We start from the raw sequence: 11,823 nt of genomic DNA, 5'->3' as shown, positions 1-11,823 counted from the left end.
TACAGTCGGACTTTGGCAGATCATGAAGCACACGTCAAAGCAGTCCTGGAATTACTCCGCCGCGATAACTGGCAAGTGAAGCTTACAAAATGTTCATTTGGGCAGAAACAAATCAGTTACCTAGGCCATGTGATCAACTCAGAGGGAGTGGCCTCTGACCCACAAAAGATCAGTAGAGTGAAGACTTGGCCCGTGCCACAGAACAACAAAGATGTCCGTAGCTTCCTTGGACTTGCCGGGTACTATCGTAAGTTCGTGCAGCACTTCGGCATTATAGCTCGCCCACTCTTTAACTTGCTCAAGAAACACACTCCTTTTGTCTGGACTAGTGACGCAGATACAACATTCCAGGTGCTCAAGCAGAGTTTGGTGGAAGCACCAGTTCTCAAATTACCTGATTTTTCAAAAACCTTCACCATTGACACTGACGCGTGTGAGACAGGAGTCGGCGCAGTGCTACAACAGGAAGGCCATCCCATCGCCTATATGAGCAAGCATTTGGGCCCCAGAAATCGTGGTCTATCGACCTATGAAAAAGAGTGTTTGGTTGTTCTTATGGCGATAGAACAATGGCGCCCATACTTGCAAAACAAGGAGTTCATTATTAGGACAGACCAGAAGAGTCTCGTGCATCTTGAGCACCAGCGTTTGACAACTAATTGGCAACATAAAGCTTTCACAAAACTGTTGGGACTTCAATACAGGTTGTGCTATCGCAAAGGGGCGGAAAACCGGGCAGCAGATGCTCTGTCGAGACGTCCACCAGACATTACTGCCGCAGTCACAGCCATCACTGAATGTCAACCGGCGTGGCTTGAGGATGTGCGTGACAGTTATGACTGCAATGCACATGCAAGCCAGTGGATCTCCAAGCTCCAGCTCGCACCTGATGTCAAGAAGCGGTTTTCTCTGCAACATGGTATCCTCTACTTCCGCAATCGAATTTGGCTAGGTGGCTCTGCCACTCTCCAGGCCAAAATCATGGCAGCATTTCACTCAAGTGCCATTGGTGGCCACTCTGGTTTCCCAGTCACATACAAACGCATTCGACGTTTGTTCGCATGGCCAAAAATGAAGAATCATATCAAAGAATATGTGCGGACTTGCTTAATTTGTCAGCAATCGAAACCGGAGCGGGTTAAATACCCAGGCCTTTTGCAGCCTCTCCCCACACCCGATGGCGCCTGGCAGGCAGTAACCATGGACTTCATCGAGGGTCTTCCTAGCTCGGGCTCTTCAAACTATATTATGGTGGTTGTCGACAAGTTCACTCGATATGCGCACTTTATTCCTCTGCATCACCCTTTCACGGCTGCCAAGGTGGCATCGGAGTATATGGAGTATATGGATCACGTGTTCAAGCTACACAGTCTTCCAAAGATTATGATATCAGACCGTGACCCAATTTTTACGAGCAAGTTCTGGAAAGAACTTTTTGCTCGTGTTGGCAGCGAATTACGCATGAGCTCTGCTTACCATCCCGAGACCGATGGTCAGTCAGAGCGTGTGAACCAATGCCTGGAGAGCTATTTGAGGTGTTTCGCTCATGCTTGCCCACGCCGCTGGAGTCAATTTCTGTCCCTGGCTGAATTTTGGTACAACACGAGTCCCCATTCAGCTTTGCAAACATCACCATTTGTTGCACCCTATGGGCACGAGCCGCGACACTGGGGTATTGAAGCTGTCTCTACCTGTCCAGTACCTTCTGTGAAAGAATGGCTTGAAGAAAGGCAGCTCATGCAACAACTTCTGCAACATAACCTGAACTATGCTCGACAGCAAATGAAAAAGCAGGCAGACAAAAAACGCACAGACAGATCCTTCACAGTTGGGGATTCCGTGTTCATTAAGTTGCAGCCCTACGTTCAGTCATCAAATATTTTGGGCCATATACTGTCAACCATGTCATCAACCCAACAGCTTATGAGGTGAACCTGCCAGCCGAGTCAAAGATTCATCCAGTCTTTCACGTGTCGCAATTGCGCAAGGCTCTGATCCCAGGTACAAAAGTATCACCAGTTCTTCCTGTTCCAACTGATGTTCTGGCTTTTCCCATGAGAATTCTCGCTCAGCGCTGGAAAAGAGCTCCGACGGGTCGCTGTGAGCAAGTACAGGTTCAGTGGTCCAATTCTGCATCCCAAGACATCACCTGGGAGGATAAACTCGACCTCCAGCAGCGATTTCCTGCAGCGCCGGCTTGGGGACAAGCCGTCTCTCAAGGAGGAGGGGATGTCAGGGTCCCATTCACAAGCACCAGCAACGACCCTGATATGGGCCTGGTCACAAGGAAGGAAAGACCCAAACGACTTCGCCAGCCCAATAGGAGGCACGTCGGCCCGGACTGGGTGCAGTAGAGCTGGACGCGTCTTCCACTTAAGCCAAGCAAAGACAAGTTCAGACGCATCCTCGGGATCAAGGCTGAAGAACGGCGGCTGCGGGAGTTTGTCTCCTCGCTAGACTAGGAACCCTGTTCTATCCCCAATTCAGTTGTAATCAGATATTGCCACTGTTTATCGCTGCTATAATCCAGAGACAGTAGTGGGTACCTAACATATTACCATTGGAAACAATTTTATGGAAACAGGTTGCAAACAAATGGTTTGGCTCGTCAATTTAACTTGGTATAATTTGGATTTGGAAGCGAGAAGTTTAAAGAGGAAGGATAACGGAGAAATATTTTTTCCAGCGAGGATAGCTGAAGGTGAACAAGGTTCCTTCTTCTGCACACTTCATCTCTCCATCAAATAAAATATTCATCCCCTGGCGTTGCTGAAACCAGCAGGCCCTCCTGTGAACGGCCGCCGCCGCCGCCGCCGCCACCGAACCCTGACCAGCCATGGCCCCGCCGCGGAAGAAGAGCTCCCATCAGTCCGCTCCTACCACCATACTCGCCCTCAGCGACGACCTCCTGCGCGAGGTGCTCCTCCGCCTCCCCTCCCTCCCGACCCTCGTCCGCGCCGCTTTCGCCTGCCCCGCTTTCCTCCGCGCCGTCCGTTCATCCCCCGCCTTCCGCCGCCGCTTCCGCGACCTCCACTCGCCCACCATCCTCGGCGCATTCCTCGTCGACGACGAGCCCACCACGCCTACCTTCGCGCCCGTGCGCCTCCGCGGCCGCCGCTCCGACCCGGACCACGCCGCCGCCCTTCGCGGCCTCGATGTCTTCCTTACCCGTCTCCCCGATGCTATCGGTGTCAAAAAGGACGACGCCGAGGACGCCGAAGACGACGACGAAGATGTCCAAGATGAAGAAGATGACGACGACGAAGAAGATGACGCCGACGAAGACGAAGACGATGAAGAAGATGCTATCGGTGTAAAAAAGGACGACGCCGAAGACGAAGACGAAGATGTCCAAGATGAGGAAGATGGCGACGATGAAGAAGACGATGAGCCCCCCATGCCCACCTTCGCGCCAATGCTCCTCAAAAAAGTAGCCCAAGACGAAGACGAAGATGAAGACGAAGGGTGGTCAATGTTGGGGTGCCGCGATGGGTACGTCCTTCTCGTCACGCCGCGATGGAACACCAAGAAGGTGGCCGTCTACGATCCCCTCACAGGGGCCCTGCATCTCTTCCCCGGCCCGCCCGATGAGGTGTTCAGCGCTGACCCCGAAATCGAATACACTGTAGCTGAGTTCCACGTGATCCCCTCCGAAGCTGACGACCGGTCGTTTCGCGTGCTCTGCGTCCCCAAGGAAGACGGGGGGAAGCAGATCGCCGTCTTGTCACCGGACACCAGGGAGTGGCAGATTTCCCCAACACCATGGAGCCTCCAGGATGCAGACAATGTTAAGCTAGTGAGGAACGGGCTTGTTTACTGGGCATGTTATTCAGACCAACACGATTATATCCCTGTGCTGAACACTGCAACAATGCAGTTCTCTCAAACTGGGATGCCGCCAACTGTGCCTTCCTGTGTCTTAGGTGAGACCAAGGATGGGAAGCTCTGTTTGGCTCGTGCACATGACGGTAACCTTGAGCTTATGGTTTGGTTCCTAAGGGCCGGTCGTGATGGCATCGATAAATGGATGAAGAACGGGACATTTCAGATGGTGAATGCGATGGATAAGCTCACTCTGAACATTATAGACGAGTGTCCTTCGCTGAATGTCGTGGCTATTGTGGGTGGCTTTGTGTATCTGACTATTCACCAGAATGGGCCTCCTAACTGGCTCCTATCCTTCTGCATTGAAACAAGGGAGCTGCAGAAGCTCTGCCGGATCACTACCTCCGAGTTCTGCTATCCCTACATCATGGCGTGGCCTCCCTCTTTGTTACCCAGGAAGGTGACCTCTTGACTCCAACTCTCATAAGTTAATGTGTTCTCTGTATATTATCTTTTGTTAATTCGTGATGACGTTTTGTCATGGCTCTATAGATCGAGTCTTGGTTAGATTTATTAACTATTGAATAAATCGTTGCAAGATACTCATGTATGTTATATATCATTGAATGGCGTCCACCAGGCTTGAGCAGATTAGTCCATATACTCTCGCAATAAATAAATGACCGGCACCTAAGTTTGGCAGCAGATACAAGATGATGTCCAATGTCCTATGACACTCAAAATGTATTCTGCCAACATGGATTAGCTGAGGCTCCTTCCTTATGCGTTTTGACTCATGGATTCCATTTTTTGTTTATTTCAAACTACTCTTGTGATATTATAGTTTATGATGGATCCAGAGATATTTTTTTAATGAAACTCAATTCGATAGTTTTATTAGTTGATTGTTGAGAATAGTATGCAATGTGGTTCAATGTATGACACCCAAAATGTCAGCCGGCGTGGCTTAGTTGAGTTCCTTCCTTATGCATTTTGTCTTATGGATTCATTTTTATTTCAGACCGCTAGTGATATTATAGTTTGTGATGGACCAAAGATATTAGTAATTTTTTATGAAATGATGTGGCTTAAGGGGAAGAAGCCCTCAACAATGTTATATTGCTAGCAGATCGTGTATGACACCGCATTTGCGAACGCGGAGGCTCGAGCGCAGGCAGGCGAGGATGGGTCATCCCGTCCTAGCCACCCAGGCTAAGTCTAGTTTACTTATTTTCTTGTAATGAAATGAAATGCAATGTTTTTATTTGTTGAGTGTTAGCCCGTGGAGTTAGCATGTTGTTCTTAAGACGATTTTCAGTTAGAAAGTTATTCTCTGCACCGAAAGTATACGATAGCGGCAACGCTGTCAAAGGTGGTGATATAACCTGTAGACTGTATTTCGAAATCTGAATGGTGAAAGCACTCCCAAACCTAGAGACAAAATGGGTAAAAAACTAGGTTTGATTCCTAATCAACTGAACCAGATGCAGGATCCAAAGTATTCGCCTTTGGTCCGGCTCAGACGAACGAGGGATCATCTACTGCCTATCGCTAGTCACAACGAAAGATTTCTACTTGATAGCTATATCTCACCCCATAAAAAAGTACTTCTGTATCTAAAAAAATATCAACCATCCACTATCGATGGACTTCTTGCTCTGTTTCTTGGTCAAAAGATCAACATTCTGGGTTGAATTCTTTTGTCTTGAATATATGCCCTTCTTGGTTTGTTATTGAGAAACTTAACCAAATGAACGGTCAACATTCCCTGGATCATGTGATAATTGGAATAACTTTGTCCTGCCAGCTGGCTTCTTTGATCAGTCTCAGCCTTGTATCACAGCTTCACACAAGTGACTGTTCTGAAGATCAATATTATGGGTCAACTATTGTAGATCTTAGTATAAACATACTATAGTTGCGAAGCCAATAGTTTTGAACCTTCTTTCTTCTTTTGATCACATTGTTGCATAAACATACGTGTAAGCTGTATTTTTTCTTCAGCACCATAGAGTTTTGCAACATTCAAATGTTGGTCATTTTTCTTTTTATAAGATTATCTCGATTTAAAATTCTGCAATGCACAAGTAACCACTAGCCAATATTAATTTTATGATTTAACCATGGCCCAACACTTACACTGCATTCGGGGAATTGAGAAGAGATCTATATTGCTTTTTTTGGCAGTCCTACCCTTGTCTCTACCATCTCCATGAGTAATAGCATTTTAATCTGCCACTAATACAGATCAACTGAGTTCAAAGTTCTGCAAAAGTCAAGATACATATGCCCTCATGCACAAGTATATTTAGAGAAATTATCGTTTATAGCCTTGTTATATATATATTATATTATGTATAGCTGACATGTCACTTCTTGCTTCCGAGGAGTATTCTCTATCTATCAACAATATTTCTAAATTCGTGAGAGGAAACTCACCATTTTCTCATTTGCAAGATTCTTCATCAGTTCTCGTGTCTACCGTGTGTACAAATATCATCGAATAGCTTTCTGTTCTCTATTACCCCCTTTGCAGAAAATGGTTTATAGTGTAAATGCAAAGAAACTTGCCTACCCTAACAATATATCTGTAGTTTCCAATATGCTTGGGATAGTTTCGCAGAAGGTACTAATGGCAAGATCAGATTATGTAAAGTTGGGCAGAAGGTACAGACGACAAGATTAGTTGATAATTGACGTAGATGAAATCAGCTATATATATTTTTTCCATCACTTATCTCAAGTATTTGTAGTTAACATGTAAAAGGTTGCCCACCAATCTGGAGCAGTTCCGGATTTGGAAATGTATTTATGTAGTAGTCACAGTGTGAAGCTGAGAACTAATGCTCCAACTTTACATTTTTAATGAAATGTAATGTATATTTGGAGCAGTATGGATGCCTGAAGAAACTTGATGGCCTTGTTAATATTTTCTTTCTTGCACAAGCAGCATATTTTAGGGTGGCTGATTGCTCAACATTTGTTTTGCAGACAACCGCCTTATCCAGTTAAAAGTATGACTGAGCTGCCCGAAACTACATAGCTTGAATGGTTAGAAACTGGAATGCAAGGTTACTGTAGGTGCTACAGCATGCGGGTCTTGTTGATCCACAAGGAGAATCTGAACTATCTTCAGCTATAACTTGTATCTGTTTGTGGAACTTCCTTAGAACTGTCAAGCGGCAAGCAAATATGTAATGATGCCATGCTGTTGTTGAACTATCTTCAGCTATAACTTGTATCTGTTTGTGGAACTTCCTTAGAACTTCAATGAAACAACGGATGATGATGTTGAAGCTCCATACTTTCGTCTATAACAGCTTAAGTGCTACTTTCTTTTTTTTGAGCTTGCAAATGATCTCCCATCAGATATTACACTGGTGCTTCTACTTTGTTTGGGATGGGTGGTTTTTGACAGGTTTGTGTGAAACTGTTGATGAAAACCCCTACTTGAGTGTCACTGGTAGTTTGGAACAAGATGAGTTATCTTCGTTTTGAAGAACCGAATACCTGTAATCAAAATTGCACAAGTATGTTGGGATATGTATCTGCCGCAAGATTCTAGCAGTAATCTGGGTAGAAATTTAACATGGTGGAATTTCTAGAGTTTAAGTTTGAAATGCCACTGCAAAATACGAAATGCATTGTTCTGGAGACTGACTCGCAGGCATGATAGCAACTTTCACCGCTCTGAACTCCCTTCTATCATAGGTGAAACCAAGGAGATTAGTGGGAGTTCTATTAGCTTTCCTTTTCATTTTCTTCATAGATCTACAAATATAGCAGCACAATTGTGTGCAAAAGATGCTTCTCATGGCAGGCAAGTGAAGTATCCCTCCAAACTTTATCTGTAATACAACTGCATGTATCAATTATAATTCTATACTACTCCTATCAATGAACGGAATCTCCATTGAATGAATCGCTAAAAATTAAAATAAAATGCGAACAGTAATACCTTTTTTTTTTATGGAACAGCAATACTAAGCCCGTCGGCCAATTACTCTCTTTTGGTTTGGACGGGTCGCTTGGGGCTTGCTTCTTATGGGCTCGCTTGAAACAAAATAAAGCCGCCTCCTTTCCTCATTCCCAGTGTCGCGACATCCGACATGGCCTCTCCCAGTGTCGTGAAACAAAATAAAGCCGCCGCCGCCTCCGCTCAAGAAAAAATCCCCGCCACCGCCAGCCGCTCCCACCACCTTAAGGCCTCGTTTGGAAAGGGAGGATTTATGTGTTTTGGAGTGTATAATTTACCGTGTTTTGGGTGAATACACCTGCGTCACCCGATTCCCCTCTCTCGTCCAAGAAACAGGAGTGTAAGAAACGCGGCATGGACCTCGCGTCTTAAAATCTAGCTAACCCGACGTGTTTCTATCGGTTTACTCGCGCTTACACGATCAAAAACTAGGCTGCCAAACGGGCTAAAGAGTGTATTTTCGAGTATTGGACTGGGCTGGTAAAATACACGTGAGTCCATTTAGAAACCGGGCTGCCAAGCAAGGCCTAAGCGACCTCGGCGACGACCTCCTGTGCGAGGTATTTCTCCACCTCCCCTCCCTCCCGAGCCTCGTCCGCGCAGCTCTCGCCTGCCCCGCCTTCCTCCGCGCCGTCCGTTCGTCCCCCGCCTTCCGACGCCGCTTCCGCGACCTCCACCCGCCACCGCTCCTCGGCGTATTCCTCGACATACACGATCCATCATCCATACCCGTATTCGTCCCCACCCGCCGCCACTCCGACCGGGACCACGCCGCCGCCATCCGCGGCGCAGACGTCTTCTTTACCCTGCTGCCCGAAGACGATAATGACGTCGACCCCCAATGGTCAATGGAGTACTGCGGCGACGGATTTTCTCTTCTCGTCAACTGGAAAATCGAGAAAATGGCCGTCTACAATCCGCTCACACGGTCCCTGGATCTCTTCCCCGTGCCGTCGGACGAGATCTGCAGGGCCATGTATGTCGAGTTCTACATGCTCGCCTCCGAAGACAACAACGGGCCTTTCCACGTTGTCTCTGTCTCTTGCCGAATGCCGGGGGCGCAGGCCGCCGTCTTCTCGTCAGACACCAGAGAGTGGAAGGTTTTGGAATGAAATCCTATACGACCTGGGTCGTACCATCCCGTTGCTGGACCAAGTCGTCCGTTTGACACGTACCAAAACGAATCTTAAAGCATCTGGCACTAGATCACATAGGGCCTGTTTGGTTCCCAGCCACAGTTTGCCAAGCCTAACTTTGGCAAGTGTGGCCGCCACAAAAGTGTGGCTAGGATTTTGGAAGCCACAAAGTGTGGCAAAAGTTGGCAAAAAATTCACTCTATGACAAGTGGGTCATATGATTAGTGAAATATGGCAGCTCTAAAGTGTGGCAAGAACCAAATACATGCCAAATTGCCAAACTTTGGCTTGGCAAAGTGTGGCTAGGAACCAAACAGGCCCATATTCCTCCAGCTCTACTAATGGAATCGCTAAATCCTGATTCAGTTTATTCTTGGACGTAGCCGCGATTCCCGTGCTCGCTATGTCGCGGATCCGCGGATACTAGATGCTCTCTCTCAACTTCCACGGCCAAGCTCCTCCACGCCCGGCGGCACCACGGACGCTGCAGCTGCCAGGGAAAACCTGCGGGCGCGGCTCCTTCAGATCGCCGTCGCCGGCGGCACTACCGGCGCTCAAGCTAGCCAGGACCAAGTTTTACCACTCGCGGCGGTGCCACCGATGCTCCACCTGCCATGACCACCTCCTTCACGACGCAGTCCACTGTGAAGTTTAGGTATTTCTTTGACAATTGTTGCACGGGGATGAATTCAATCAAGAGAGGATTTAGGAAGAAGGGGATTGTAAGTGTAGGAGATGTATACTGTACTCACGACGGGTGGAGGTGCTGTTCGCAGAGCGTGTTCCGGCGGACCGGCTGCCATGTCCGTTCCATGTCGTCAGGCTGCTATGATGTAGTCATCTTCGAGATCGTTCGCCATCTTGACGCGCCGTCGCAAGAAGAAAGGGGGCAGAAAGATGAATCGAAGGTAGACGGACCGCTCGGAGACTGTTTGATTCTTGTGCGATTAGGGAATTGATTAGTCGAGCTGGAGGAATAGGTGAGCCAGAAGCTTTGAGATTTGTTCTTTCTACGTGTCAGTCGGATGAGTTGGTCCAGCGACCGGGGTGGTACGACCTAGGTCGTATAGGATTTCCTTCCGAAGGTTTTCCCATTTTCAGAGAATGTAAATTGCTCTCTGGATGGTACACTGGTGAACGGCTCTGTTTACTGGACATTTACCATCGGGCCCAATGTTGACGTGCTCAACACCGCAACCCTGCAGTTCTCTCAAATTGAGCTGCCGCTGCATATGGAAGGGCAAGTGCTATTTGAGCCAGGTGAGACCAAGGATGGGAAGCTCTGTTTGGTTTCCGCAGTTAAACTCATGCTTTTTGTTTGGGTCTGGAGACCCGACAACAACAACAGCAACAGTGTGGACAGATGGGTGCTGGATAAGACATTTTCGCTGCAGGATGATACTGATAACATCTCTCGGTATTGTCTGTATGATGATGTTCGGCTCAATGTTGTGGCGATTATTGGTGGCTTTGTTTATTTCTCTACCTTCTGTGGGAGTCGTCCAAATTCTTGTCACTTCATGTGCTTCTGCCTTGAAACAGAGGAGCTGAGTAAGCTCTGCACTGTCAGCCACTCCGATATTTCCTATCCCTATATCATGGCGTTCCCTCCTTCATTGGTATGCACTAAGGTGATCCCTCAACTCGAAGGGGCTTGACTAGGCGGAAGAAGAAAACTTGAACCAGGGAATGTTATTTCTGCTATGTATGTTGCTTTCTCACTGTAGAATTAATAAACCAAGATGTTCCATTGCTGTTGGGAATGTTTAGTCATTTTTGTAACCTCGTCATCTATCATTAATAGCTGGCATGATCGTGCTTTTTGTAGCTAGAAAATGGCTGAAGTTTAGTTCTATGCTTGGGAAAAGTATTCTATGTCATTGACAATATTTCCTGAATGTCAACAAGGATGGCCCCCATTTACTCTTTTTGCAAGATTTCTTAAGTTCTCTTGAACCCTTATACTAATCTCTTCAGTTTATCTTTGTCGTATTCTCGGAAATGTTAGCTCTCTGTCCTTAATTTTAAGCAACGTGTTGACCTAACTATGTATTTGTAACCTTCAGAGTGTAAACAAATTTAAGCAAATATAGAACTTGCAAGATCTGTTGCGCTACTTTTCTAAAGTATACATACTACTTGGTATTGCTCTATGAGGAATGCTATTACAGCATGAAATACACATTCTGAAATTTGCTCCAGCTACTACTGCCCCCATCACCCTCAAGGACTCCGCCTCTGCCTTTCAAGCGTTTGGTATATGATTGTGTTATGTTTTGTAGATTGAATTCGTATAGAATGCTGTGACAGTGAGATTTCTAATTGCAACATTAATGCCCCATTTGATTTCCAATTGCATGCTGTGCAATGGTTTTCTCACCAAGGGCAGTGCCTTCTCCGCTAAGGGGAATCATTTTGTACTATACCAGTTTTATCTTGGCCTAATTCAAGAACTTGAAAAACTCGTCGAATGGTCGACCATAGTTAAATGTTCTTTCAGGTCAATACACATCTTATAGAAATATTCTCCCAGTGATGTAGATTACTGATAGATGGAGTGACTATGGCTCTGCAATGTGTGTGTGCTGAGCACCATGAGTCCATGACACTGCAATTCTCTTAAACCGAGTTGCTTGTCCGCCTCAAAGGGAAAAGGGGAATTTATGGCTGGTGAGGCCAAGGATGGGAAGCTCTGTAATGTTTGTGTTGTTCAACCCATGTTTGTTATCTGCTTTTGGAAAGCCACAATGACAAGATTAATATGTGATTATTCATTGTCCGTAGTGGTAGTGGATCATTTTGCACTGAAGATTGTGGCAATTTATTGATGGATTTGTGTACTTGTCTACTTACTGTGAGACGGATCATAGTAAAACCTTGTTTGGT

At 46.5% G+C, this 11,823-nt stretch overlaps 2 protein-coding genes across 2 annotated transcripts; both read left to right on the top strand.

Annotated features, from left to right (window-relative positions):
- The first annotated feature begins 2,767 nt into the window (after positions 1-2,767).
- Positions 2,768-7,350, top strand: LOC127308045 (uncharacterized). The gene is made up of 2 exons (XM_051338812.2): positions 2,768-4,285; positions 6,817-7,350. The coding sequence occupies exons 1-2, from the start codon at positions 2,837-2,839 to the stop codon at positions 6,835-6,837; spliced, it is 1,470 nt and encodes a 489-aa protein (XP_051194772.1). The 5' UTR covers positions 2,768-2,836; the 3' UTR covers positions 6,838-7,350.
- A 584-nt stretch (positions 7,351-7,934) lies between these two features.
- On the top strand, positions 7,935-10,729 carry LOC127334507 (uncharacterized). The gene is made up of 3 exons (XM_051360976.1): positions 7,935-8,035; positions 8,307-8,901; positions 10,023-10,729. Exons 1-3 carry the CDS (start codon positions 7,935-7,937, stop codon positions 10,593-10,595), a joined length of 1,269 nt encoding a protein of 422 aa, XP_051216936.1. The 3' UTR covers positions 10,596-10,729.
- Positions 10,730-11,823: the final 1,094 nt, after the last annotated feature.

This window comes from Lolium perenne, chromosome 1, assembly GCF_019359855.2.
Source record: "Lolium perenne isolate Kyuss_39 chromosome 1, Kyuss_2.0, whole genome shotgun sequence".
Classification (NCBI taxonomy): domain Eukaryota; kingdom Viridiplantae; phylum Streptophyta; class Magnoliopsida; order Poales; family Poaceae; genus Lolium; species Lolium perenne.
This window is presented reverse-complemented; position numbering and strand designations above follow the sequence as displayed.